This window comes from Myotis lucifugus, unplaced genomic scaffold, assembly GCF_000147115.1.
Source record: "Myotis lucifugus unplaced genomic scaffold, Myoluc2.0 scaffold_45, whole genome shotgun sequence".
NCBI classification, from domain to species: Eukaryota; Metazoa; Chordata; class Mammalia; order Chiroptera; family Vespertilionidae; genus Myotis; species Myotis lucifugus.
Window position 1 is genome coordinate 6,039,291 of NW_005871093.1, and position 27,961 is coordinate 6,067,251.

At 46.1% G+C, this 27,961-nt stretch overlaps 1 protein-coding gene across 1 annotated transcript in view; it reads right to left on the reverse strand.

Moving 5' to 3' along the window:
• The window catches only part of HIP1 (huntingtin interacting protein 1), a 135,019-nt gene that overhangs the window by 17,835 nt on the left and 89,223 nt on the right, over positions 1 to 27,961 (reverse strand). Inside the window, 9 exon segments of the mRNA XM_006088290.3 lie at positions 2,859 to 2,916; positions 5,398 to 5,538; positions 9,269 to 9,285; positions 10,530 to 10,574; positions 11,081 to 11,157; positions 12,977 to 13,057; positions 20,022 to 20,078; positions 20,316 to 20,458; positions 23,382 to 23,445. Coding sequence (XP_006088352.1) covers positions 2,859 to 2,916; positions 5,398 to 5,538; positions 9,269 to 9,285; positions 10,530 to 10,574; positions 11,081 to 11,157; positions 12,977 to 13,057; positions 20,022 to 20,078; positions 20,316 to 20,458; positions 23,382 to 23,445 — 683 coding nt within the window.

Genomic DNA, 27,961 nt, shown 5'->3' on the forward strand with positions numbered 1-27,961 from the left:
TGCCTGCCCAGGCCAAAGGCACCAGGCCGTCAAGGAGATAGCCTTCACGGTGCAAGGATTCAATTATGACGATATAGAGAAAGAGCATTTATAGCCAGTCCTCACTTACCTGGTGGTGAGGAAAGAGGAACTCAAACGACAAAATCCTTTACAAGAGTAGATAACCCCTAAACTAATTTCTGCACCACTGTAGAGTAGTTTATTGATTTTTAGAAAGAGGAAGGGAGAGGGAGGGAGAGAGAAACATTGATGTGCGAGTGTAACATCAATCGGCTGCCTCCTGCACACTCTCTACCATGGATTGAGCCTGATACTTGGGAATGTGCCCTGACTGGAAATTGAACCAACAACCTTTTGGTGCACAGGACGATGCCCAACCAACTGAGCCACACCAGCCAAGGTAAGGTAGATCTCATTTTAATTAAATCACCTTGTGTTAGAGCTATTTGTTATCTTCCCAATTAGACAATCAGGTTCTAGAGAGCAGAGACTGGGCCCTGCTGATCTAGGTTTACCACAGTTCCCAGCATAGAGGAATTATTTAACAAGTATTCATTGGGAGAATACTGTGGCCTCATCTTGGATGAATATGGGAATAAAGAAATCATTTTTTTCCTCATCCTCAAGTCTGTATTTTGAATCTAAACATTGAAGGACAAGAAAGCTGAGAGCACCAGGCATATTTTCTGAGATGGAAGAGGTCATGGATCTCAGCAGCTGCTCCCTGCAACACAGAATTTTCTTCAGCTTAGCCCAATAAACTAAATCCCTGGGTTCTCATGACAGCCCTTCAGACCCCACGGTTAGGACCGTCCCTGTGACGCCATTGCTGCTTTCCCAGAATTAGATAGTTACACCTCAGAGAACCGCCGTGCCTGCTAGAAGAGAAAGCGAGGTGGATACTCATGGGAGATGTTTTCATAAGCTAGAAAAAATTAAAGGAAATAAAATCACCTGACTACACGTCTCCCTTCTGGGATGGAGCCAACAGTAACAGTCTCTACCGCTTTCAAAAGCTACTGGAATTTAACATTCCAGGAAATCAGCCCTAGGGCCTGTCTCCTAGGGTTTAGTAAGCCATTTGTTATAGAATAAACAGATGAGGCTTTTCAACTGCAACAAGGAAACCAAGAGGTTAGTACAACCCTGAACTTGTCCTCTGACTGCTGCCTGGGAACCAGTAGCAGCAGAAGCCTAAGCCTGGGATTTGGGGGGGATGCTCTTCCTGTTGTCAAGGCTGAAGACATTAACAGGAAAAACAAGGGTGTCAGAATGAACCCTGCTAAGCTGATTCCCTTCCTCGGCTCTTTTATCTCCCACGCCGTTCCTTCCCCTCTTCCTGGACACACTTAACTGAGAGATGAGTTTTACTTTTTATCTAGCTACCAATTTTCTTTTCCAAACGCACCAGAATAATGAGCCTCTCAATCAGACAAGCTCTTCTTCTAGACTAGATAGATGACTTACTAGCTCATTAATTCATGCAAATATTTATTAAACACTATATGCTTAATTGTTCTGTATCAGCCACTAGGGATATAACAGACAAGACAGTCAAACAAGAAATAAAGTTGTGATAAAAACGATGAAGGAAGTAAACAGGGTGCTATGAGAGAGAATACGGGGGGTGGGAGGGATGAGGTTGGAGGATCAGGAGATGGGGACTACCCAACTCAAATAAGGGGACCAAAGACAGCCTGAGAGCAGGTGACCAAGGATGGCCTGAAGCTGGTCAGGCTGGGCAAAGAGAATCCCCAGGAGAGGAGAGGGAACAGCGAAATGAAGCCCCCGAATGAAGCCCCCGAGGGAGCACTGCACTGAGTCTGTTCCAGGAACTGGAGGAGGACCCTGGGTGGCTGAAGCAGGTTGAGCTAGGTCAGAGATGGCAGGCAGGCATCAGCTCATGCAGGGGTCTTGTAAAGTAGAGCTTGGCTTTTATTCTCCATGCAACCAGAAGCCATTGAAAGGTTTTGAGCAAGGGTTTTACATTTTTACAAGGATGTTCTAACTGCTGGGTGAGGATAGTATTGCAGGTGGGCAGAGTGGAAGTCTAGATGGGAGGAGATATGACCGGAGCCAAGATATATTTGTAGCTTGTGAATATTTGAACCTGTGAATGGATTTGGATATGGGGGATGAGGAAAATGGCGAGTTCTGCCCTGCAGGTGTGGCTCAGTGGTTGAGCGTCAACCTGTGAACCAGGAGGTCACAGTTTGATTCCTGGGTTGCGGGCTCAATTCCCAGTGGGGGACGTGCAGGAGGCGGCTGATCAGTGGATTCTCTCTCATCATTGATGTTTCTATCTATCTCTCCCTCTCCCTCCCTCTCTGAAATCAATCAATCAATCAATCAATCAATCAATAAATACAAGATGAGCTCTAAATCTCTGGCCTAAATGAATGACGGCAGTATTTAATGAGATAGAAAAGACCAGGGAGAAAATGGTTCTTGGAGGAAAACCTAGAGTTCAGTTTGAAATTTAAGTTTAATGTATAGATGTCACATAGACAATGTGAGACTGGAGTTCAGAGGTAAGGTTCTGCTAGCGATACAGATTTGGGAATTGTGAGCATGTACATGGTAAAGACCACAAGAACTTAGGGAGAAGAAAAAGTGAAGAGGATGAAGCCCTGGGCATGAAGCAGGTGATGAAATTGCCTTCTTCTGTGTGCTTTTATGGGATTTATTAGAGAAACAACAGCTTCCCCAGACACTGGTAGGTTTGCCACCCCCCCTAATTCTTTTTCTTCACTTTATTGCTTTAAAATACCCTCATTCCTCAATTATTTTAAAGCAAATGCTCTTGTATGGATTGACTCTATGCACTCTTTTGATTCGCCTTCATTTCCAGCACTTACTTTGTGAACTGCTCCATGAAACGGTCCCGGTGGCCTTGCAGGGTGTCAGCCGGGAGACCTGGGAGAAATTGTAAGAGTGAGAAGGATGAAGAGGACCAGCAGGCAGGTCAAGCCACAGGGAAACATCTCTCCTGGGGCTTGTGGCCAACCCTGCCAGTGGGCATTCCTGGCCTAGAGCTGCCCCAGGACGGGTATGCAAGGAGGCTCAATAGGACCAACAGGGAGTCTGGGTGCTTATCCTCCAAATCTTTCCTTCTGTTTGCGCCTAAAGTGCAAGCCATGCTGGACACAGTGGACTGGAAGCTGTGTCCCTGACCATGGAAGAAGCAAGTGGTGACTGTCCAAGCAGCAGAATGACCACAGCTGGCCCCAGAGAGAGGGGATGCGGGTTCTTCCCAGAGGTGTTTGCACTGGGTACCCTGGATGAGGGCCAGTGCAGACATTAGTCTGGAAGAAACCCATAGGCCTGCCTGAGAGGATGCCTGTCAGAAGGAAGACCATGGACTGAGACTCTGAAGATTAGGCCCAGTGCCCACTTGGTTCTGCTAACTCTGTGATGTGGGACAAGCTGCAGCCTCCTCCTGAGTGGGTTTTCTCTACGGTCCTTTCGCCTCACAGGATGTGTGATTTTGTGTATTTCAGTTATAGAGCACAACTCAGCCTTTTATTTTTTTTTTGTTTTATTTTTAAAATTTAAATCTTATTGACTAGGTCAGTGGTCGGCAAACTCATTAGTCAACAGAGCCAAATATCAACAGTACAACGATTGAAATTTCTTTTGAGAGCCAAATTTTTAAAACTCAAACTATATAGGTAGGTACATTGTTATGAACTTAATTAGGGTACTCCTAAGGCTTAGGAAGAGCCACACTCAAGGGGCCAAAGAGCCGCACGTGGCTCGCGAGCCGCAGTTTGCTGACCATGGGACTAGGTGATCTATTCATTTGGTATAAAGAGGTAGTACATGTATAAGGTCTGATAATCCAAAATGGAAGAAGTATAGAGTGGGTGGCAACGGCACTTCACCTTGGTGATCTGTCTCCCAGAACTCCAGTCCAGTCACGAGAAAAGTGTCGGACTCAAATCGAGGGACACGCTACAAGATATCTGACCAGGACTCCTCAAAACTGTCAGCGTCATCAAAAACAAGGAAAGTCTAAGAAACTGTCACAGCCGAGAGGGGACTAAGGAGCCGTGACTGAATGGGACCACGGGCAGAAAAATGACATTAGGTAAAAACTATGGAAACCTGAAGGAAGTATGGACTTCAGTGAACAGTAATGTATCAATGTCAGTTCATTAGTTGTGACAAATATATCATACTAATCTAAGATGTTGACAATAGAGAAAACTGGGTTGGGAGTATATGGAATTCTGAACTACCTGCAACTTTTCTGTAGATCTAAACTATTCTAAAATAAAATTTTATTTTTAGAAAAGTATATACTGTACGGAGTGTCTCTCACTCTTTTCCCATGCTACCGAGTTCCAGGAGGCCATCCAGGAGGGTCTTGTTTATTGCTTTGCCTTTAATGTAGGCCTTTAAACCCAAATACTTAATTACCTGTCTCTTCTCATAACTCACCACTTTATAAGAAAGTGGGGATGTTCAAGTGCAGCGGTCGCCAACCGGTGGTCCGCGGGGTCCGAAAGGTTGGCGACCGCTGTTCTAGTGGGAAACTGGGTCCCATAGCATCTTAGAAACAATTACAAGTTCATCTATATTCAGAGCTTCTAAGTAACTGCCCGCTTTCTCTTGGAATTTAGTCCAATCTCTGCTCCCTTCAGACATGCCCATCTGCTCCAAAGTCCTTCTAATCCTTGAACATCGAATTCCAACCTCCCTTCCACCAAAACCTCCTGGATTCATCAGAGTAATGCTGGCTCCCTCGTCCTAAGTAACCAGACCCAGTCCTTATCAGGGACCACAGTTCCAGAGTGCCCCTTGTCCGAGAATTCTAAAATACACCTTGCTAGGGCCATTTATGTCTTGATTTTTCTTGATTTCCATCACCCACACCTTCTGCATGTGTATACCCTTCACTATGGCCACCTTGGTGTGTGGCCCGGGCTATCCCATCAGATTCATCATTTTAAACCAAAAGCACATGAAGGTATAAGAACTTCTGCAGGACCCGTAAGCTCAAAAATAGATTTTGCCAAAGCATCCCAAGGATCTGTGGCTAGGTCAAGATCAGCACTCCATTTACTTGAGCAGCTGTTTTATATTTTATATTTCTCTCTAATAGTCTAGGGCCAGGTCTGTCATCATTTGTGTGGTTCACAGAATACATGACATGCATGGATGGAGAGGAGGTAAAGCCAGGGGTGGAGGGAGAGGACCATCCTGGGACACCACTGTGGCAAGCCAGGTGCTTCGCTGGGCACACCAAAGCTTGCACCCTCTCTGCTCAAGCTGGCTGTTTGGAACAGAGGCTGAAAGCTCAGGCCACTGAGGAGCTGCAGAAGCAGGGACAGCCTCAGGCTGAGCTCCTCCTTCCAGCCAGAAGCTCAGAGAAGATCTGGCCAGTGTACTCACAGGAGTGGAGTTTGAAGAGAAGCTTGACAGTGTAATCATAGAGGTGACTGCAGTCCAATATGACCTGGATCAGCGGGGCGAGGCGGCACTGCCCAGCTGTCGTCACGGATACAGAGCGGGACATGTCCAGGGAGTTGAACACTAGAAAATAAAAGAAGGGGGAGAGGCAGTGGAGCTGGGAAACTATAGGTGACTTTCTCAAAGGGCAGAAGGCAGGGGTCTCACATACACTGAGGACCTATTCTGGGCATACACTATTGTATTTAATGCACTTAAACCCTACACCGTTTCTACAAGATAATTAAAAGTACCCTGGTACACAGATGAGGGAACTGACAGTAAGTGACTTGAAAATGGTCCCAAAGCCAAGAACTGATTTTAGAAAAAAACAAACTGGTTTTGCTGAGAGGTGATGAGTTAAAAGATAGCGCCTGTGTGGCCAGCAATGGCCGGACCAAAGCCTGTGCTCCCATAAGCCGAGGCGCTCGTGTCATGAACAGGTGAGCTCTGCTCTTCTGTGCACAGCCCTGTGGAAGCCGGGAAAGAAGGGATTTACCCAGAGCCTGGTGGAGCACCTCGATGAGGGGTATCCCTCCTAGAGGAGCTTCGTGGCCTCTGGCCCAGGCTGATCAGAGAGACTGACACCTCATTTTCCAGTTTCTGATTTAATGGTAATGAGGAGACGGAACGCCTCAGCTCTATGGGACATCAGAATTTCAGGACTGAAGGGGTTGCTGAGATAGCCAATCCAGTCCTTCCTCTCACGCATGAACAGTCTGATGGTAGCCCTGATCCCGAGAAGCAGCCAATCTGGTGGTGGCAATAGTTAGTTAACATGTGGGGAACATATCAAACATGGATCAGAACACGAGGAAGGGAATAAGTCAGCCTTGGGTTCCTGGTGGCTTGCCACAGGGTTGTTGGGGCAGCAAAAGGGGGGATGTGCCAGTGCCTTGAGTGATGACTGGAGAGCCTGCAAGAACCCAGGCCAGGCACTGGGAGGAGGTTGGCCGTCAGGATCAAAGACTGATGAGGTCCTTGGAGCAGGTCAACAGAAGTTCTGCCCTGCATTCTCCCAAGCTCCGGAGAGCAAGTTGCTCCCTCAGTGTCTTGCTCCCAAGACCCCTCCACATTAACCCCCTGCACTTGCTCCTAAACCAAGCAACGAGATGCCTGGTTGTCGACCCTCAGCACAAACCAGTGGCCTGGGCCCATGTCCTGTCTGCAGTGGCTGCCCACCACCTTCAGAACTACACACATGGCTGGCAACGAAAGACCTTCTCTGCAGTCCCTCAGTGAGTGGGGCTGCCCCGGAGGAAAACCCAGAGCTGCTGTGCCTGGCCTGCCCGACTGTACTAATCCCTGTTAACTGGCTTGGTCTGGCAGCTGGGAAAAAACCCCAAACGGTTCTAATTAAAAGGCAGCTTTTCTTGACACAAATTAAAAGCAGCTGTCACTGCAAGGCAGCCATCCCCAATTCTTCTGGCTTGCTTAGGCTCCACTCTGGCAGGGAATTACAGAGTGCTCCACCTCCAGGCCTAACGCTGCTTTCTAGGAATGCCCCTTGGCATCCAGGAACATCTAGACTCGCAATGTGACCGTGGACACATTACTCAACCTCTCGTGCCAACAGATGATTTTCTATAAAATGCAGATGGTTCTAATAGCACATACTTCATAGAGGTCTTGTAAGAATTAAATGAAAATGTTGTGGAAAGTGTGTAGTACTGGGCAGTGGTTCTAAACTTTGGCTTTGAGATTGATTAGAATCATCTGGGAAATTTAAAAACTAATGTCTGCCTGCAACTCCCCCACACCCTCATTCTGTTTTATGGGTCTGGAGTAGGACTGGGCATCAGTAGGTTTCAAAAGCTCCCCAGGTGATTCTACTATGCAGCCAATCAAAAGCTGTATTTTCTAGCTCAGTGGTTCTCAAACTGTAGCAAGCATTAGAATCACCCGGTAACACTGGCCAGTTGAATTCTGTGATGATGGAAGTGTTCCAAATATGCTGTCCAATATGCTAGCCACACGTGGCTACCGAGTGCCTGAGGACCTGACTTTTTAAAAAAAAAATAGTTTTATTGATTTCAGAGAGGAAGGGAGAGGGAGAGAGAGATAGAAACATCAGTGATGAGAGAGAATCATTGATCAGCTGCCTCCTGCACACCCCACACTGGAGATCGAGCCCGAAACCTGGGCATGTGCCCTGACTGGAATCAAACCGTGACCTCCAGGTTCATAGGTCGACCCTCAACCACTGAGCCATGCTGGCCGGGTAGGACCTCACTTTTTAATGTTATTTAATTATAATTAATTTTATTTTTTAAAATATATTTTATTAATTTTTACAGAGAGAAAAGGAGAGGGATAGAGAGCCAGAAACATTGATGAGAGAGAAACATCGATCAGCTGCCTCCTGCACATTTCCTACTGGGTATGTGCCCGCAACCAAGGTACATGCCCTTGACCAGAATCGAACCTGGGACCCTTGAGTCTGCAGGCCGACGCTCTATCCACTGAGCCAAACGGGTTAGGGCTAATTGTAATTAGTCACACGTGGCTAGTGGTTGCCATACTGGACAGTGCAGACCGGGGGCCTTGTTAGGACACTACTTGCTGGGTCTCAGTCCCAGATCCACTGTGTCGGGTGGGACCTGAGCATGTGCTTTTCCAACAAGTTTTTTAGGTGATGCTAACACTGCTGGTCCAGGGATCATAGTTTGAGAACCACTCTAAGTGCTCAAAATAAATGTTAACTGTAACTGGTCCATCTCCCAGAGCTGAAAGCCAGGGGCATCCTCCTGAGGGTACCGTTGGAACCTCACGGAGTCACAGACCAGGACTTAAAAGCTGGAGAACTTCCTCCGACACCACCTTCATGGCTTTTGTGTCACACAGCAGGTGGCCAGGGACAGGGAAGGCAGCAGGGGAGACAGGCAGGAGAGGGCTCTGGATTCCAAATGAGGGCTCTTTCAGGGACGAGAAGGCCACCAACATCCTTGGAAAGGTTGTGCCGACTCGGGTAGCTCTCCTCTAGAAAACTCTAAGTAGCTAATCACCTGATAAGCCCAGAGCATTCAGCCAGATGCTGTCACCATGTTAGGAACTCTGTTCACCTGCTGTTTCTTCACTGCTGCTCATCTAAGGCGAGCATCCTTGAACTTTGCTGTTGAGCGCTTGCTCTAGACCAGGCACTGGGCTAGAACAGAGATGAGTAGGGCACGGTTCCTGATTCTGAGGAGAAGCTCAGCATCTAGTGGTAACAATACAAGTGAACAATGCAGATAAGAGCAGCCAGGTGGCATGGGAGGTGGGCGCAGGCTGGCCACCTGGGGTGCGGCATTTGCCTGCACCACTTACTCATCCTCCCAGCCTCGTCACATCCTGGCGGGAGTTACCACTCCTTCGCTTACTCTAACTCCAACCGTTAGCCAGTGACTGGAAGGGACAGCCCCAAAGGCTGAAACATTTGCCTTGTTTTCCCCACCCACGACTGCAGTGGCGGGCAGACTGAGAAGAAAGAGCTCCTGGAAGAGAGCCTGGGTCAGCTCAGTGGCAACTTCTAGGCTGACTCTTCCAAGGATGACAATCCCTAGAATATCACTCATACCTGCTTTCAATTAAGCACATTCCAAAGCTGAATGTCAATGAATTCTGACTTATCCACCCAGGCCCTTCCTGCCCAGAGCGCAATAACTGAAAGTCAGCCCCAACGATGTGTAGTTGTTTGTATACATTTATGGAAAGATTTCTAATGCATTAAGAAAAATTCGCCTCTACGCCATTTCTCCTACCTTGCTGGGAATGCCTTACAGCAGGGACTGGATTTTGTTTCATTTTTACTCCTCTATTGACTTCTGTGGAAGACTCTGCTCAAACAGGTTGCTAGTAGGCCCAGTGCCTTCTTATTTCTTCCACAAACCATAGTTTCCATCTGTTTCGGGTGTTCCTCTGACCACATCCTGCACTGAACTGATTAGTCAAAGTATCAAGGCGTTTGCTGCCCTGGCACAGCTGGAATTAACCGGCCAGTTGTAATTATTTGCTACATAGATGAACATACTGTAAAAAGCTGCAACTTAGGGTGAGAGAGTTTCTGTCTTTCATGAGAATCAAAGCCCCAGGAGTGGCCTACATGCCCAAACGCTGAGGTCGCCAAGCCTGTGCACACATACTTGTGCTTTCACAGAGCTGGACACTTGTCACAGAACATCTTGAATCTCAGAAAACTGGCTCTTCCATTCCCCAGCGACAGAAGGGGAGAGCCATGCTGGGAAGTGTAGGGGATGAGAGCACACAGGAGACAAGGGAACCAGTTGCTTCCCTCTTCAAGTCTTGTCAGGGAGTGTTAGGGGCTTGACAAGCCTAAGGGCAGTGATGGCGAACCTTTTGAGCTCGGCATGTCAGCATTTTTGAAAAAACCCTAACTTAAACTCTGGTGCCGTGTCACATATAGAAATTTTTTTTGATATTTGCAACCCACAGTAAAACAAAAGATGTATATTTTTTGATATTTTATTTTTATATATTTAAAATGCCCTTTAACAAAGAAAAATCAACCAAAAAAAAAATGAGGTTCGGGGTGTCACCCTCCTGACACGCGTGTCACCATCACTGGCCTAGAGGCACCAGAACTCTCAGCAGGAGGGAGCCCCCAGCGCTCCCCCACCAGGGGATTAGGACTTCTCACGTGGCCTTCGGTAACAACCCAACTCAGCCTGGCTAACGACCAAACAGCAGACAGCAGCCCTTCTGACAGAAATTGAGCCGAGTGCCAGCCTGGCTGAGCAGCAGACAGGGCTGGCCAAGGACCAGCCAATGTTGGGGCCATAGTCCATGGGCTGTCAAAGAGGTCAGACCCGTCTTTGGGCTCTTGGAGGCCTGGACTTCAGGGGTGAAGCCAGTGGGCTGGGGAGTGCGGTCATCCTGCTCAGATCTGAAATCACCGACTGAAAATGCCCCAGAGCTCAGCCCCTCTGTGCACGAGGGACGGAGAGCCCGCGTCTCCATGTTCCTGACCCTGTGCTGTGCAGCCCGTAGGGAGAGGCGGACAAGCCTGGCCGGTCCAAGTCGGGAACAAGGCTGGGAATGAGGCAATTCCCATGGAAGCCCGGGCCAGATGGGAGGGAAGTTCACACTCCAGGTAGTCGAACATCTCCACTGTTAGCTGAAAACTAGACCCAAGAAGAAAGAGAGCTGATGCTCCCAAATCGAGCACTTAACCCGCCCTCCCCGCCCCCTCTCCCCCAACACACACACTCTGTGCTGCTGCTTCCAACCCCAATGTGCATACGCAGGCACGCGCGCACACACTCTCTCTCACACACACACACACACACACACACACACACACACACACACACACCAGCTCCAGTTCTTAGCTCCCACCTAAGTGGGTATTGAGGCCATCTGAAGAACAAGCAGGGTGAATTCAATAGTGACAGTGGCAAAGGGAGAGGGCAGGTACCACACTGGGTTGGGAGGGTGGAGGGGACCAGAGGATAGAGCTGAAGTGTGAGACAACCTGGAAGGTTCTGGATAAGGCATCAGCAGTAAGTGGCCCCAAGGCCTTCAGTCCCCACCCCAGCCCCAGCCTCTACCATCTGGGCCTCTGGGAAGTGAGAGATTCCCCAAAAGCTCTCTTCCCCACTGGGTCCAGAGCACGAGGACAGCCACTTACAAGTTGTTAACATCACTCTCTCCAGCCTCGTCCAGCTGCCGGTCGCTCATCTGAAGGTTGCCTGGGAACCTGGGATTCTGGAAGGGAAACAGAGAAAGGAAGTCAGAACATGACACCTCAGAAGCTCTCTACATAGCCTTAGCCGGTGTTTCTCGGTGGTTAGAGTGTTGGCCTGCACACTGAAGGGTCACGAGTTTGATTCCTGACCCAGTTAAGGTGCTTGCAACCAATCAATGTATCTCTCTCACATCAATGTCTATCTGTCTGTCTCTATCTCTCTTCCCACTCCCTTCCGTCCTCCCTTCCACTCTCTCTAAAAAATAAAAATCAATGGAAAAAATATCCTCCAGTGAGGATTAACAATAAAATAAAATAAAATGCCCTTCCACCTTATTCTCTTGGGACACTTCACCAGGCTGTGAGGAAGTCCTGACTAGCTCTGAGCCTCCAGGAAGAGAGAGCTGGCAGGCCAGCCCCCCACTGTTGCAGTCCAGCCAGCATCTGACTGCAACTACATGAGACCTGTGGCTAGAACTGCCCCACCAGGCTCTTCCAGATCTCCTGACCAACAGAAAGTGGGAGACAGGAAAGGACTGTTGTTGGTGCAAGACACTAATTGGGGTGTTGTGTTGTGCAGCACAGACAACTGTAACACCCTACGACTGAGCTCAGGTGTCACACTGCCTCTGAGAAGCTACCTGGGTCAATCTAAACCAAATAGCCTCTGTGCTTTTGTACCACCTCCTGCTTCTCTCAGTTCTCATCCTGACTGCAGTCTACTAGTATCTTCTCTCCCTCTATCACTTCTCTCCCAACCAAACTACGACTCCCAGAAGCAGGGCCAAAGTCTATTCACCTTTCTCTCTTCAGAGCCTACTAGCTCTGGCCCTTGGCAGGCACTCAATGAGACCTGAGGGGAGGTAAGGGTGGCCACTGACCCGCACAGGCTGTAGTGTCATATGGGCCTGGGTTCAAATCTCCACCTCCCTGCTAAGAAGCTACGTGACTCAGGCAAGGGACTCAACCACTCTGAGTTTCATTTTCCTAGGATGTAATAATAGCTACTTTGTAGGGTTGTTGTGAGGATTAGGTGATGTACAGAAAAGGTTTAATAGACTAGGATGGATTCAATGAATCAAAGCTATCCTTTAAGTTAATAAAAGATAATGGAGATAAAAGACACTAAAGGTGTTATTTTTTCTTAACGGTCCTTCCTTCTCCATTTGTATTGCCAGCTCCCTAATTCAGGTGGTTTCTCTCCCGCCTGGCATGCCATCCCACCACCCAATGCACCACACCCACCCGTCAAGGTCCACACCAAGCCCCCTTCCTTCATGGTGCCCTTTCAAACACCGTAACCCTCAGGCATTTCAAAACATCTCTGCATTTTTCCCCGGGCACAGACACATGTAGCTGCTTCGCACTGTACACGGGTGCTTACGTACATAAGCCTCCCCCCAGCGAGTCTGCAAATGCCGAAGAGCACTCTTTTTACTTATTCTTACCTGCCACTTGGTGCCAAGCACACAGTTTTACATGCATTAGGTACATAGGAAATACTGACTAAAGTTATAGAAGGTTCTGTGTGAAAACTCGCTACATAAATGGAAGGAATGATTTTTATTAACAGTGAAGTCAGTGCTTCTAAAATATTTTCATAAGGCAACCTACTGGATAGGGTTCCTCCTCCTATTTCCAAAATGGTGCAGAAGACACGGGCCATATCCCAGGGCCTGACCATGGCTGTCCTATAAAATGTTTCCTCTCACACAGCTGGGAGGTGGTATAAATACTCCCTGAGCCAGGCTGTCTTATTACTGGGAATTAATAAGGTCATCGAGGTGCTGAGGAGACAGGGGGAGGGGAAAGAGAGCAGAATTGTCAGCAAAGACTCACTTTGGTGTGGTATTCCATCTTCGTTCTGAGCAGTTTGAGGTAGATGCTGCAAAGCTGTCCATACCCCTCACTCAGGTGGCCCTTTCAGGAAGAGGAGAGACAGTAGGGTGTTAACACTAAGAACAGATGAGTTGAAGACCTACAGCCAGGACTTCATTTTTAAAAATATATATTTTTTCTGATTATGAAAATAACAAATGTCCATTGTTAACAATTTGGAAAATATAGGGAAGTACATATGTGAACATCAGATATAATCATGGCTAACGCCTTGGGGTACAAAATGTTACTTATTTTCTTTTTTCCAATTCAAATAGACTTTATTTTCAAAGTAGTTTTAGCTTCACAGCAAATTAAACAGAATGTATAGAGATTTCCTATATACCCCTTGCACACACACAACCTCCCCAATTGTCAACATCCCACACCAGAGTGGGACATTTGTTACAATTGATGAACTTATATTAACACATCATTATTATCAAAAATAAATTTGGCATTAGGGTTCACTCTTTTTTCCCCTTTCTTTATTGATTAAGGTATTACATATGTGTCCTTATCCCCCCACCCCCCCCTCCCACTCCCCTGCTCATGCCCTCACCCCCCTGGTGTCTGTGTCCATTGGTTAGGCCTATATGCATGCATACAAGTCCTTTGGTTGATCTCTCCCCCTTACCCCCTCCCTCCCCTACCTTTCCTCTTAGGGTTGACGCTCTGATTGATGCTTCTCTGTCTCTGGATCTGTTTTTGTTCATCAGTTTGTTGTTCATTACATTCCACAAATGAGTGAGATCATGTGATATTTATCTTTCTCTGACTGACTTATTTTGCTTAGCATAATGCTCTCCAGGTCCATCCATGCTATTGCAAATGGTAGGAGTTCCTTCCTTTTTTATAGCAGTGTAGTATTCCATTGTTTTTTAATCCATTTGTCTGCTGATGGGCACTTAGGCTGTTTCCAAATCTTAGCTACTGTAAATTGTGCTGCTATGAACATAGGGGTGCACATATCCTTTCTGATTGGTGTTTCTAGTTTCTTGGGATATATTCCTAGAAGTGGGATCACTGGGTCAAATGGGAGTTCCATTTTTAGTTTTTTTGTTTTTTTTTTCAAATATATTTCTTTATTGGTTTCAGAGAGGAAGGGAGAAGGAGAGAGATAGATAGAAACATCAATGATGAGAGAGAATCATTGATTGGTTGCCTCCTGCACGCACCCCACTGGAGATTGAGCCTGCAACCCAGGCATGTACCCTTGGCCAGAATCGAACCTGGGACCCTTCAGTCCGCAGGCTGACGCTCTATCCACTGAGCCAAGCCAGCTAGGGCCATTTTTAGTTTTTTGAGGCAACTCCATAGGGTTCACTCTTGATATTGTACATCCTATAGGTTTTGGCAAATGTATAATGACATGTATTACCATTATAATATCATACAGAGAAGTTTTACAGCCCTAAAAATCCTCTGTGCTCCACCTTTATTTTAAAATATAAAACGGAATCAATTTGCCTTTTTAATATACTGCAATTTTTTTCTATTTTCTTAAATTTTTTTCTGTAACATTATTTTTAGTGACTGCCCAGTACATTATAAGTATGTACTATATAATTTATCAAACCAACTCTCTACTGTTAATTCTTAGAGTATAATCTTGTGTACAAACATGAGGACTTTTCTGGATAAATTCTGTACAAGGGCTTCTTATTTAAGAATTTTAAGTCTCCTAGTCTTAATAATCACAGTCTGGCTATGGGCTATTTCTTTCCTTCTGTCTCTCTAAGCACAGGAGAGGAAACACCTCCTCCAGAGGGACTCTAACGGATTAAGGTCATCTACAGTATTAGACATGGGGTGGGATTTTAAATGAAACCAATCCTAGCAGGTGAAGAACAAGCATTCCCAGAGAGTCTGCCCACGCAGTCATGTCCTGCGTGCTTGGGAGGAAGCTAGGATTAGCAGAGTAATGCTGGGAACTCCTAGTTATATACAAAATGTCCCCACATCCACAAAGAACCCTTCAACTGAGTAGCTGTGGCTTTCACATGAGTTTTGACTTTTGTTTTCTTTTAATTGCATCTATATCCTCTAGAGTAGAGAAACCCTGTTGAAACAGGCCTTAAAGAGCACCAAGGGGAACTGAATAATCAGAGGTTAAAAATGCAAATTCTACAGATGAGTGTTTCATAATTTTCTATGAAAATTAACCTGATTAATTTTTACATTATACTTATTATAGGAAAATACTGAAAAGAAGCAAAAGTATTCTCACCACCAAAGACAACTATCCTTCACATGAAAATGCACAGGATCAAAAAGTAAAAGATGAATGAATGGATCACAGACTCAGTGTAAAACACAAAACTATAAAAATCCTAAAAGGGCCCTAACCATTTGGCTCAGTGGATAGAGCACCGGCCTGCAGACTAAAGGGTCCCAGGTTCGATTCCGGTCAAGGGCATGTACCTTGGTTGCGGGCAAGTCCCCAGTGGGGAGTGTGCAGGAGGCAGCTGATCAATGCTTCTCTCTCATCGATGTTTCCAACTCTCTATCCCTCTTCCTTCCTCTCTGTAAAAAATCACTAAAATATATTTTTTAAAAAATCCTAAAAGATAACACAAGAGAAAAACCTAGTGACCTTGAGTATGGTGATGACATCTTAGACACAACACCAAAGATACCATCTGTTAAAAAATTAATTTATACGCTGGATTTCATTAAAATTAAAAACTTTTGCTCTACAAAGGACAACATCAAGGGAATGAACAGATAAGCCACAGACTGGAGAGAAATATTTGCAAAAGACACACCTGATAAAGAACTACTGTCCAAAATATACAAAAAAAAAAAAAAAAAACCCACACACAAAAAACCCCTCTTAAACCTCAGTAAGAAAACAAACAAACCAATTTAAAAATGGGCAAAAAAAAAAAAATACAGATGGCAAATAAGCATACAAAAAGATGCTCCACATCACGTCACCAGGGAAATGCAATTTAAAACGAGATACCACTACACACCTGTTAGAATGGCCAAAATCCAGAACATTGGCAACACCAGATGCTGGTAAGGATGTGGAGCAATAGGAACCCTCCTGCATTGCTGGTGGGATGCAAAATGGTACAGCCACTTTGGAAGACAGTTTGGCAGTTTCTAACAGAACTAAGCATACTCTTACCATATGACTCAGTAGTGGTGCTCCTTGGTTTTTACTCAAAGGAGCTGAAAACTTATTTCCACTCAAAACCTACCTATGGGTGGTTATAGCAGTTTTATTAAAAATTGGCCCAAATTGGAAGCAACCAAGAAGTCCTTCAGTAGATGAATGGATCAATCAATTGTCATGTATCCTGACAATGGAATATTATTAAGGGTTAAAAAGAAATGAACTATCATGCCATGAAAAGACATGGAAGAAACTTAAATCTATATTGTCAAGTGAAAAAAGCCAATCTGAAAAGGCTACATACTATATGATTCCAACTGTATGACATTCGAGAAAAAGCACCGAGACAATAAAAAGATCAGTGGTTGCCAGGGGTTGTGGGCGGGGGACAGGGAGGGATGAATAGGTGGACTATAGATTTTTAAGTCAGTGAAAATATTCTGTATGATACCACAATGATGGATATATGTCATTACACATTTGTCCAAGCCCAAAGAATATACAACACCACGAGTGAACTATAATGTAAACTATGAGCTTTGGGTGATTATGATGTGTCAATGTAGGTTCTCTGATTGTAATCAATGCACCACTCTGGAGGGGATTTTGATATAGGAGAGGCTATGTGTGCTGGGGGTGGCAAGGCGTATATGGGAAGTCTTTGTATTTTCTTGTCAAATTTGCTGTGAACCTAAAACTGCTGTAAAAAAAAAGTCTTAATTAAAAAAAAAAGTAAAAGAGGTTTCTAATTTCAGAAACTCTTAGGCAAATGAGAGAAATAGACTACATAGGGAAAAAGACCTAAAGGAATTCTATTTTGGATAACAAGGCAGGCAGCTACCTGGGTTGACCTTCCCACTGAAACCTGACAATACTGGGAAGATATTTAAAATTTTTTGAAGGTATTAATGGATTAACAAGAGTAAGGAATCCATAGGCCAGGGACTGAGTAAACACAGATTCTTAGAGAGTAAATGGATTACTGGGTTAATAGAGTTGGGGGGAGAGGGGACTTTGCCAGAGCAGGTGAACTTGAGCTTTGATTTCCTTGGCCTCAAGGGCCAGGTGGTAAACAGAAGGCAGGGCTCTGCCCAAGTTGAAGAGTCTACTGAAGAGCCAAAAGGCTGCCTCCTTTGTTCAGGGGAACTAAGGGTAAATCGGTAACCACACATTTCCATGCTCCTGCACTGAAGGAGTCCTCCATGTGGACTACAAAGAAATTCGGCCACCTCACACCACTGTTGTGATCAGAAGGAGGAAAAACTGCTGCTGAGAACTGGACTCATGAGCTAATACTCAAGAGGCTCTGCCTAGAAGTCACAAAACCTTGAGAACTTAAGAGTGGTCAACAGAAGCAAATGCCAATTCTCTCTAGAGGAACCTACAGACTCCAAAGACTTCCCACAAAGAAAATTCTAAGGAAAATGAGAAGCTCACAGTAAGAAATAACTAAACACAGAAAGAAACTACATACTATGAGCAAAATTCACAAAAAAAACAGATCTCTTAAGGGCTTTAGATAATGGAAATATTAAAAATGATTTATGAAATCACTATGTCTAATATGTCTAAATAAATAAGAGACTGTTTCAAAATATATGCAGGGCCAATCAGATTAAAGCCGGCTGAAGAGGGAACAAGTAAACTGAAAGCCAGATTTAATGAAATTATCCAGAATGAAGTGTAGAGGCAAAGAGGTAGAAATAGTGGCTTAAATTAAATAGTGGTTTAAAGTGAGATGGGGGATAAAGTGAGAAAGTCTAACATACTCTAACCAAAGTCTCAAGGAAAAGACTGAATGTATAGCAAAGGCAATATTTGAAGAGACAATGAGAATTTTTCATACCTGATGAAAGATACTAACCAACAGCTTAAAAAGTCCAAAGAACCACACATGGACATGTACTAATATCTTTAAAATGGCCGGATAAAAAAAGACAGATTAGCTTCAAAAAGACAACAATGAGTCTGACAGCAGACTTCATGGAAATGATGAAAGCCAGAAGTCAGTGGAAGGATATCCTGAATAATATCTTCCATGTGATGATATAAAATAACTGCCATACAAAAATTCTAAACCCAGAGAAAGTATGTTCCATGAATGAGGGTGAAATAAAGACATTCTCAAACAAGTAAAAATGGTTGTTGGCCAAAAGCAAACTTTTACTAAAGGAAGTTCTAAAGGAAATAATTTAGACAGAAAGAAAGTGATCTCAGATAAAAGATAAGATGTAAGAAGAAATTAGGAACACAGAATAAAATACCTGATAGGGTTTAAAAAGAAACAAATAACTAAGATTAAAATATATGACAATAACATACAAGTTGAGGTGTGAATGGAGTTAAAATATTCTGAGGTCATTGTATTATACAGGAAACAGATAAAGATATGAATTTTAGACCTTGATAAAGTAAACATGTATTTTATAACTATTAGATAACATACCAAAAAACAACACATAAAAACAGATTTTTTTTAATCTCCCAACTAGCAATTAGAGAAAAATGGAATGAGAAAAAATAATCAATCCAACTGAAGACAAGGTGGGAGAAATAGAAACAGGCCAGATGGAACAAACGGCACAGAATAAGGCTGAAATATAAATCTAAACATATCACGCATTATAATAAATGTAAATGGAGCAACTGCACATTTAAGAGACAAAGACTGCCATCTTTAATAAATCAACAACGAAATCCAACTAATTGCTATTTCCAAGGGATATTTTTAAAACGTAAAAATGTGGAAAAGTCGAAAGTAAAAGGATAGAAAAGGGCATACCAGGCAATTTCTAACAAAAAGGAAAAAGGCCAAAGCCCTACGTGTTTAGGGATACAACCCAAAGCTCTCCAGCATCCAGCTGGGAGTTTGGAGGACAACTCTCAGCTTTGTTCAGTTGAACTAGCCTATGACTAGGAAAAGCAGCTTTCTTGTCTGGGCCTGTAGTTATTCATCTGTAATGGGGAGACTGGACTACACAATCGCTAACATTTTGTGAGTGCGGACAGATACAGGTAAGAATTTAAAGGCGAGAGCTAAAGTAGTGGTTCTCAACCAGTGGAGGCAAAGGAACACATCAGGACCAACCTGGGAGATTCTTCAAAATGCAGATTACCCCCTATCCATACATAGACTCTTTGGATATAAGAATCTATTAAAAAAATCAATAAAGAAATATATTTTTTTTAAAAAGAATCTAGTGGAATTCTGATGCGTGCATAAAAACACTCTTTTCAATTGATTCTGATATTGTCAGCTACCTCCTCCCTCTTCCTGAGAATTCCTAGGCAGAAAAGAAAAGGCACTGGCATTGCCCTAGCTGGTTTGGCTCAGTGGATTGAGTGTCAGCCTGCGGATCCAAAGGTCCCAGGTTCGATTCCGGTCAAGGGCACATGCCTGGGTTGCAGGCTCGGTCCAACGTGCAGGAGGCAGCCAATAAATGATTCCCTCTGATCATTGATGTTTCTATCTCTCTCTTCCTCTCCCTTCCTCTCTGAAATAAATAAAAATATATTTAAAAAAAAGAAAAGGCACTGGCATTAAGAAGTGGGAATGCTAGTCCTCAATGTATTGTGACCCCAACAGAACCAGTAAAACAAAGAGGTGGGAACTGTGGCAATGTCACTGCTGGGGGATCCCAATGCCTGGGGAATGTTGTGACATAAGGTTCCATTGGCAGAAGAAGTTTCCAGAAATCCCAGGTAAGACTGTGGGTATCATGGTACTATTTGGGGATACCCTTGACCCCTCGCTGATGCACATGAGAAATCTTAAAATAAGTTGAAAGAGATGAGTTTGTCCAATTCCACAGTCCTTGTTCTGTGGTCTCTGGGGAAGGATAATGAGGCACAAGTAGTCCTTGTGCAAATCTCCAAACTCACCCACATCCTGCTCATGTCACTCAGTTCGTTTTTGTATCTCAGAGAGTCCTTCAGGACCTGGGGAGGAGAGAGAACAGCCTATGAGAAGAGAGGAGACAACTGATGGTGAAAGATGGTTCTCGGGGATGGAGAGGCTGATCAGAGAGAGACAACCCCCCTCAGGTCGGTAAGCAAAAGGCCAGAAGGGGCAGGTGCCACCCTCAACGCAGGAGCGGACAGCGGCCCAGGCAATCACCCTTTCCCCACACAGCTCCCTGGCCCTCTGGCCCATCCCTGGCAGCCCCAGGAACTCACGTTTGGGTGTCCATCTCGGAGGAGTTTGTGGAACACGTGGCAGAACTTCCAGCAGAGCACAGCGTTGCTGGAGAGGGGCAGCCGGTTGACGACAGACCAAAAGGTCTGTGCCCCTTTCTCATGGTGGGTACCCAGGATGCACGGTGAGGAGGGTCATGGAAAACGAAGCACAGGCCCTGCCTCAGGCAGCCAGCCCATCTTTGGGGTCGAGCCCGCAACAGGCTACTGCAGGGGGTGGGGCAGTTGTTTAGGGCACAGTGGCACTACCTGGGAGGGGACACCCCTTATAACAAACACACCAAAGTCCTGTACAATTTTTTGACGGATGCCAATAAAGTGTCCCGTTCTCATAAAATCCACTTTATTAGACAATTTCCCCAGAGATGGCAATGTCTTTTGGGAGGGGTCTTTTCTAATTTGCATCAGTGCTCTCTGGGCCAGCAGTGGTTCCGGTTTGCCTTTAGCGGGAAGATAATTTGGTTGGCTCCTCCTCCGGCAGCACCTGACTCCTCTCTATCGGGTACCCTGCTCTTGCCCTGAAAGCAGAAGTGTTTGTTCAAATGTCTTTTCTCTAAACTTAAAATGACTCTGACACCCCAACTCTTCTATAAACATTCCTGGCCTGTTCAGGGGTGCCTCCATCTCTTAACACCTTCAACTCCCTGTATGTCAAATCCTAGGGCCACTTCCTCCCAAGATCCAATTCCCACCAGTACCCACTACCCAGGGACCACCTGCCGTGCACGGTATGAGTGTCATAAATGTTCCTCTGGGTTCACATGCTCTTAAGTTAGCACTCCAGACTCTGCAAGTAGTGAGCCCTTTTTGGGGTGAGTAAAGGATGCCCACATTTCTTTTGTGATTGTCTACTTAAACAGGCCACACACATCCAATAAAGGGGCACCATCAACCTCAAGTACAGCTCTTCCCTCAGAATTTCAAGCTCTTTATCAAGGCTCAGGTAAGAGGCACGGTGCCATTCAGGACAGAAAGACTTGCCTCAGGTCACAAACTATATGATTCACCCAGACACATGTTGTTTTGCTTCTGAGTTAGAAGGGATCATAAAGTTCCTTCCCTAAATGGAAACCTGCATTTTGAGGGGGCGGGGGCTTGAACATAGAACTTTTGGGTCCGGAAGCTGAAATCAGCTATTGGTCTTGGAGTGATTTCTGAAATCACTTATACTTTCACCTAAAACACAGCCCCTTGGGCTACAAGGGAGTAAGAAGAGAGATGGGCAGCACCCTCTCTCTCCTGTGATAACCTCTCACACTGACTGTGAGCAGTTTACCTGAGAACAGTTTGCCGAGACAGAAGCAGGAGTGGAGCTAGCGGGACACTCTTACTTTGAAAGAAGCAAGACCTTTCTGTCCTTCTTTGACTTTATAAGCATTTTAATGTGTGACCCATTACGTGTCAGGAACTGTAAAAGGCACTCCGGGATATAAAGAAAAATAAGAATCAGTCCCCAGGCCTCCAAAAGTGGATGCCATGGTGGTGGTGGGAAGGGGAGTAACCTCTTTGCCAGTTAAGCACCTGGATAAACAGACGTCTGAGCAGCATTTCTGAAGCCAGAAGCATCAGGGTGGCTGCTGCTCTTTATTTATCCACCACTTAGACACTGAGAGTCAGAGAGATGCACAGAATATTAGAGCTGGAACACGACACCTTTGAAATCTTCTTCAACCAACTCTTTCATGACAGATAAGGGAACGAAGGGCCATGGAGGCCCCACAGGGTCCAGAGCAAGCCAGAGGCGGGATCCTGGACCCTTCCTCCAGCTTCACCCCAGGTGACCTCCCTGGAGGGGTGTGGCATGGCCCCGCCGCTGCAGGCCTGGTCCTCTCTGTGCCAATCCCCCATCCAGAGGAGCACACTGGCCTACAACAACTGTCTCTGTTTTACTTCAAATCTTGCACCAGACTGATCACAAACCCTTAGCCAGTAGGAGTCAGGACTAGGTCATTCTGAGAAAATCAATTGGGCTTTTCTTGGTTTGGTTTTCTTGACTCAGTAAAGCAAGGGGATATGCCCTTCTGGGGATAAAAGAACAAGATCTGGCTGGCTCACGGTCAGGCAGGCTCCTGGGGGGGCCAGGGAGGGGGTTCTACAGCCCCCACCACAGAGCAAAGCCCTAACTCCAACCAAAGTATCTTCCTGCTAAAGAGCAGTACATGCTGTTAGCAACAGTTCCTGGGTGCCTGCCAGCTTTGGCATCTAACCTAGAGTCTCCCCCAGGGGCTGAGGTGCAGCCACCATGACGAGCCCAGGCAAAGAGGAGCTGCCATCCCAGACAGAAGCCGAGCCTGCACTCGCTCTGCCTAGTGCCCTGCTCTGCCCCTGGCACACAAACAGAGGCTCAGCCCCACTGGCAGCCCCTTCTTTGGTCTTTGAGGACTCAGCCCTTCAGCTCCTGGATTCTATACCTCAGGGGCAGGTCCCCAGAGTGCTGCCTGCACTTCTCCCCAAAGCCACCGACCCATGATGGTGGTCACCCAGGGCCTCTGCTAAGTCGGCGTGGTGAAACCTTTAAGTCACTGGTTCCCTCCACCACCTTGAGGTCCCTGTCTTTTCCCTTCTGGCTTAGGGTGAACACCTGCATTGGCGTAAGGCCAACCACTGTAGCTGGGACCGCTGTTTTGCTGTTGAGGTCAGAAAAGGGGAGATGATCATGTCCCCAAGGGGGTGGTCAGTGTGGCCCTGCAAGCAAAGGGCAGGGCCTGGAGCGCTTTGATGGCACAGGTGAAAATCCCTCTGGTGCCTGAGGAAGAAAGTAACTTCAAAGGACTTGGCAGTTCTGGGAAGCTGGAGTCCCGGGAGGGGAGTGGGATCTTGGTAAGCCTGAAGGACTGGCCTAGATGCCACTTTGGTGCCTTCCACCCTGATGAGCCTTGGTCTCTGGGGCCAGCTGCAGCTCACCCACGCTGCTCAAACCCTGCAGGGACCTGGCCTGTGTGGGGGTTCCCTTTCCCACAGCTGAGCAAGGACTCCTCACCCTGACCTCAGTACCCATAATTCAACCCCTCTCAGGGTCGGTCTTCCAAGCAACATCCAAAAGGATATTTCTGGCGTGTTTTTCCTTTACAGCCACTTCCTGCGTATTAATGGCCTTATTGATGCTGACAGTCTGAAAAACAAGAGGGAGGGGAAGGAGAGGGGAGGATGAGATGAATAAGCTTCTGAGAGTGGCTGAGACCCTCCCAGGGGCCACCCCTTTCTCTCCCTCCAATGACTCTTCTCTCCTTTCTGCAGACCCTTCTGCCCCACTGTCCCAGTGCAGGGCCCCTAGCGGGGGTGAGGGGGGCGGAGGGCAGAGGTGGGCAGTGCTCCCAGGCCAGCTGGCCCAGGCTGTCCTAAGGCAGCGGGCTTTGCTGCCTGGCATTGGCTGTGCCCAGCTGCTGCGCCTGCCTGCCACTCATTCACTTGGCACAACAGCATGGCAATTAAAGCCTGCACAAAGGGATGCTTTTTCATCCCCCAGGGAAACATTATTTCTCTGGGAGCAGGAGGAAGAGGCACTGAGATCAGGGAGCGACTGTGGCTCAAAAGCCTCCACCCGCCCCTCTCTCACCGCTAGAACCTTCCCCAAGAGCCTTCCCTTGCTGGCCCAGGTCACTCTCGTCTCTTGTTTTTCCACTCTTGGGTAATTTCCAGCTTGTAACCAAATTCCCTTTTATCTCCTCACATCAAAAGGCATTAAAATATGTAGACCTTTCCAGTTATTTTAAAAACCATAACTCTTAATTTAGCAAAGCACATATACATGTGAATATAACTTAAGAAACACATACAATCATATCGCGTAGGCTGTTTTTAAGATAGATTTTTCCTTTTTCTGTTCTGCTTTGCTTCCCTTCCACAGATGTCATTCTACCCCAACCCATGTTCACAACCTGTTATGCATATCACACATTCTACCCCAACCCATGTTCACAACCTGTTATGCATATCACACACACACACACACACACACATTCATGCCTACGTACCGGAAGAGGTTAATTTTGTCCCTGCTCTACAAAAATCAGACTGTCACATTCAGATTTTCCTACATTTTGCTTTTCTCTCTTTAAAAAGACAACATCATAGTCCATGGTGTGGGTGGATGTGATTTATACAAGCATTCCCATGTTGGAAGGCAATTTCGGTGGATGTGATTTATACAAGCATTCCCATGTTGGAAGGCAATTTCTTTCCAGTTTTTTTTTGTTTTTACACTATAAACCATTGTAGTAAACATTCTTCCACACATATCCTTATTAATTGATGCTTTTATTTCCAAGGGTCAGACTTCTAGGAATGAGATTACTACGTGTTTGTTTTTTTTTTTTTTAGTTTTTAAAAAGCTTTGCATTATGGAAAAGTCCGAACACAGAAAAGTATGCAGACTAGTCTAAGAAGCCCTCACATCACCAGTCCCCAGAATCAACTATTGCAAACTTTTAGCCAAACATGTTTCTTTATGGATGAGGGATGGCAAAGACTTTCTGTAAAGAGCCAGTTAGTATGTAAATATTTTAGGCTTTGCAGGCCACATGGTCTCCATTGCAGCTGTTCAACTCTGCTGCTGCAGCGCAAAAGCAGCCACAGTGATACTAAAAAAACTAAATGAGTGTGGCTGCATTTCAATAAAACTTTATTTAAAAGCCAGGTGGTGGTCTGGATTTGGCTGTGCTGTAGTGTGTTGATCCTGGCTTTATACTATCCCCTTGCTCCCTGGATTATCTGAAGTAAACTCCCAGGAGTTATATCATTTTAACAGTAAATATTCAGTATGACCCTTTAAGGGAAAAAAAGGACTCTAAAAAATAACGATAACACTATGATCATGCCTAAATCCTTAATATTATCAAATGGTTAGGCGTTGCTCACATTTCCCTACTGTATCAAAACAAAAAAGCTTTCTTGCAGTCATTCTAATCAGGATCCAAATAAGGTTGCCACCTTGCTTTCTAAAAAGGCTCTAACAATCCGCCTTCCCACTGAACATGTACAAAAGCATCCCCAACAACAACAGGGGTTAAGGCTTCTTGTCATTTTGTTAGTCTGATGAGTGTAGTGACATTCCATCTCTACTTTTAATTTCTATTTCCTGGACTTATATGTCATGATTGTTGATTGCCTTACATAGTTAGGTATGTTCACCTTATCTTTTATAAGTTCTCTATTTATTTAAGGCTTTTTCTACCCGGGGTAGACTCTTACATTTTCTTCTAAGTGTTTTATTGTTTGTTTTTTCACATTTGAGTCTTTATCTAAAAAAAAAAAAAAATTACATACATACATATATACAGGTACATATATGTGTATATATGGTATAAAATAGGTTATTTCTAGGCTTTACCAAGATACGTTCTTTTATATCTGGTTTATATAATGTTTGGATGTGTTAAGTCCACTATTCCACATGTCTTTTCTCCCTACCAGACTCATCTCTTTAACGGCATAAGCTCTGTTGTGGGTTTAACTGTGTATCCCCCCCCTTCCCGCCCCCCCCCCCCCCGCCAGAAAAGATATGTTCAAGTCCAAATCCCCCAATACCTATGAACATGATCTCATTTGGAAATATGGTCTTTGCAGATGTAATTAGTTAAGATGAGGTCAATACTGTGTTAGGGTGGGCCCGAAATCCAATATGACCAGTGTCCTCATAGGCAGGGCATGTGAATATAAAATCATATTGAATATAAACTGTAACTGGAAAATAAAGTAATGATTTTTAACAGGCTATGTGAAGACACAGGGACATGGAGACACACAGGGAGAAGACCATGCGAAGCTGGAGGCACCGACTGGAGTGCTGAGTTTATAGGCCAAGGAACACCAGGGGTGACCGCAGTCACCAGAAGCCAGGAAAGAAAGGCACGGAATGAGTCTTCCCTGGAGCCTTCAGAGGGGCATGGCCTTGCTGACACCTTGATTTTGAACTTGTAGCCACCAGAACTGTGAGAGAATACATTTTTGTTTGTTTTAAACCACCCTATTCGTGGTCACCTGTTACGGCAGCCCAGGAGACTAACGCAAGGTCCCTTCCCCATCACACTGGGTCCTCCTGAGGACAGGGGGAGTGCAGGTGCTTCCTGCCCTCTTCCCTACTGCACATGACACGGGGCTCTACTGAGAAGGAATCTCATGTGAGATGTTGCAAGAGAGAAGGAAAAGCTTATTCCCCAAATACCTCCCAGTGAAGCAGTTTGTGAGGCGGAGTGCTTCCAGCTTCCTCTTAACAATCCTTACTTAGACCTTTCTCAGCTTCTGCTTCCAGGACCAACCCAGGCCATTCACTTCCCTTCAGATTTCCTTGGGTGATTTACAGAGGTTTAAACTATGTTCCTCCCCTGGCCCAGGACAAGGAGGGGGTCCTGGCTGCAGACAGAGCTCTAGGCAAAGTCACCACCTTTGTTGAGCGCTTAAAGGTTGCCTGCATTCCATAAAAAATTATAAGAGCCATAACCATGTAAAATGACAACAAGAGACCCAAATCCAGTGAGGTGCTGAACTGGACGTGGTCAAGTCCTAGGTGGCTGGTAGAGTCAGTAGTACAGGCTGAGAGAAAGAAGAGCAAACCCATGCTGGTGGGAAAAGCTAGAAACCACGTCAGGGCCTCGAGGGAGGACCTGTGACGGGTGGGATTTAGACTTATTCCACAAATATTCCTCAGCCTGGCCTGCGCCCTCTCACAGTCCAGGAGCCCTCGGGAGATGTCTGACTGACGGCTTAGCGCTGCTGCGGAGGTGGGAGAGGCTCCTGCCACCACCGCTGTGCTCACCAGCCATGAGCCCGGCTTCTGGCTGAGCAGCGCTCCCCTATGAGTGCACTGACCACCAGGGGGCAGCTCTTGTGTTGAGCATCTGCCCCCTGGTGGTCAGTGCACGTCATAGGGACCAGTAGTTTCGCCATTGGGCTGAAACCGGCGACATCCCCTGAGGGGTCCCAGATTGTGAGAGGGCATAGGGCAGGCCGAGGGACCCCACCGGTGCATGATCGGGGCCGGTGAGGGACACGGGAGGTTGGCCAGCCGTGGAGGGACCACAGGAGGGCTCCAGGGCATGTCCGGCTCGTCTTGCTCAGTCCCGATCAGCTGGACCCCAGGAGCAAGTTAACCTACTGGTCAGAGCATCTGCCCCCTGGTAATCAGTGCATGTCATAGCAACTGGTCAACTGTCCTCCCCCTGGTGGTCAGTGCACATCATAGCAAGCAGTTGAGTGGCCTTAGCATATCATTAGCATATTACACTTTGATTGGTTGAATGGATGACCGAACACTTAGCATATTAGGCTTTTATAATATAGGACTAGAGGCCCAGTACACAAAAATTTGTGCATTGGGGGGGGGAGGGGTCCCTCAGCCCAGCCTATGCCCTCTTGCAGTCTTGGATCCCTTGGAGGATGTCCACCTGCTGGCTTAGACCCGCTCCCTGGGGGATCAGGCCCAAGTTGGCAGTCAGACATCCCTCTGGCAGCCCGGCAGCCCTCAGAGGATGTCCACTTGCCAGCGGGGAGCAGGCCTAAGCTGCAGTCAGACATCCTTAGCGCTGCTGAGGAGGCGGGAGAGGCTCCCGCCACCACTGCTGTACTGGCAGCCATCAGCCTGGCTTGTGGCTGAGCAGAACTCCCCCTGTGGGAGCGCACTGACCACCAGG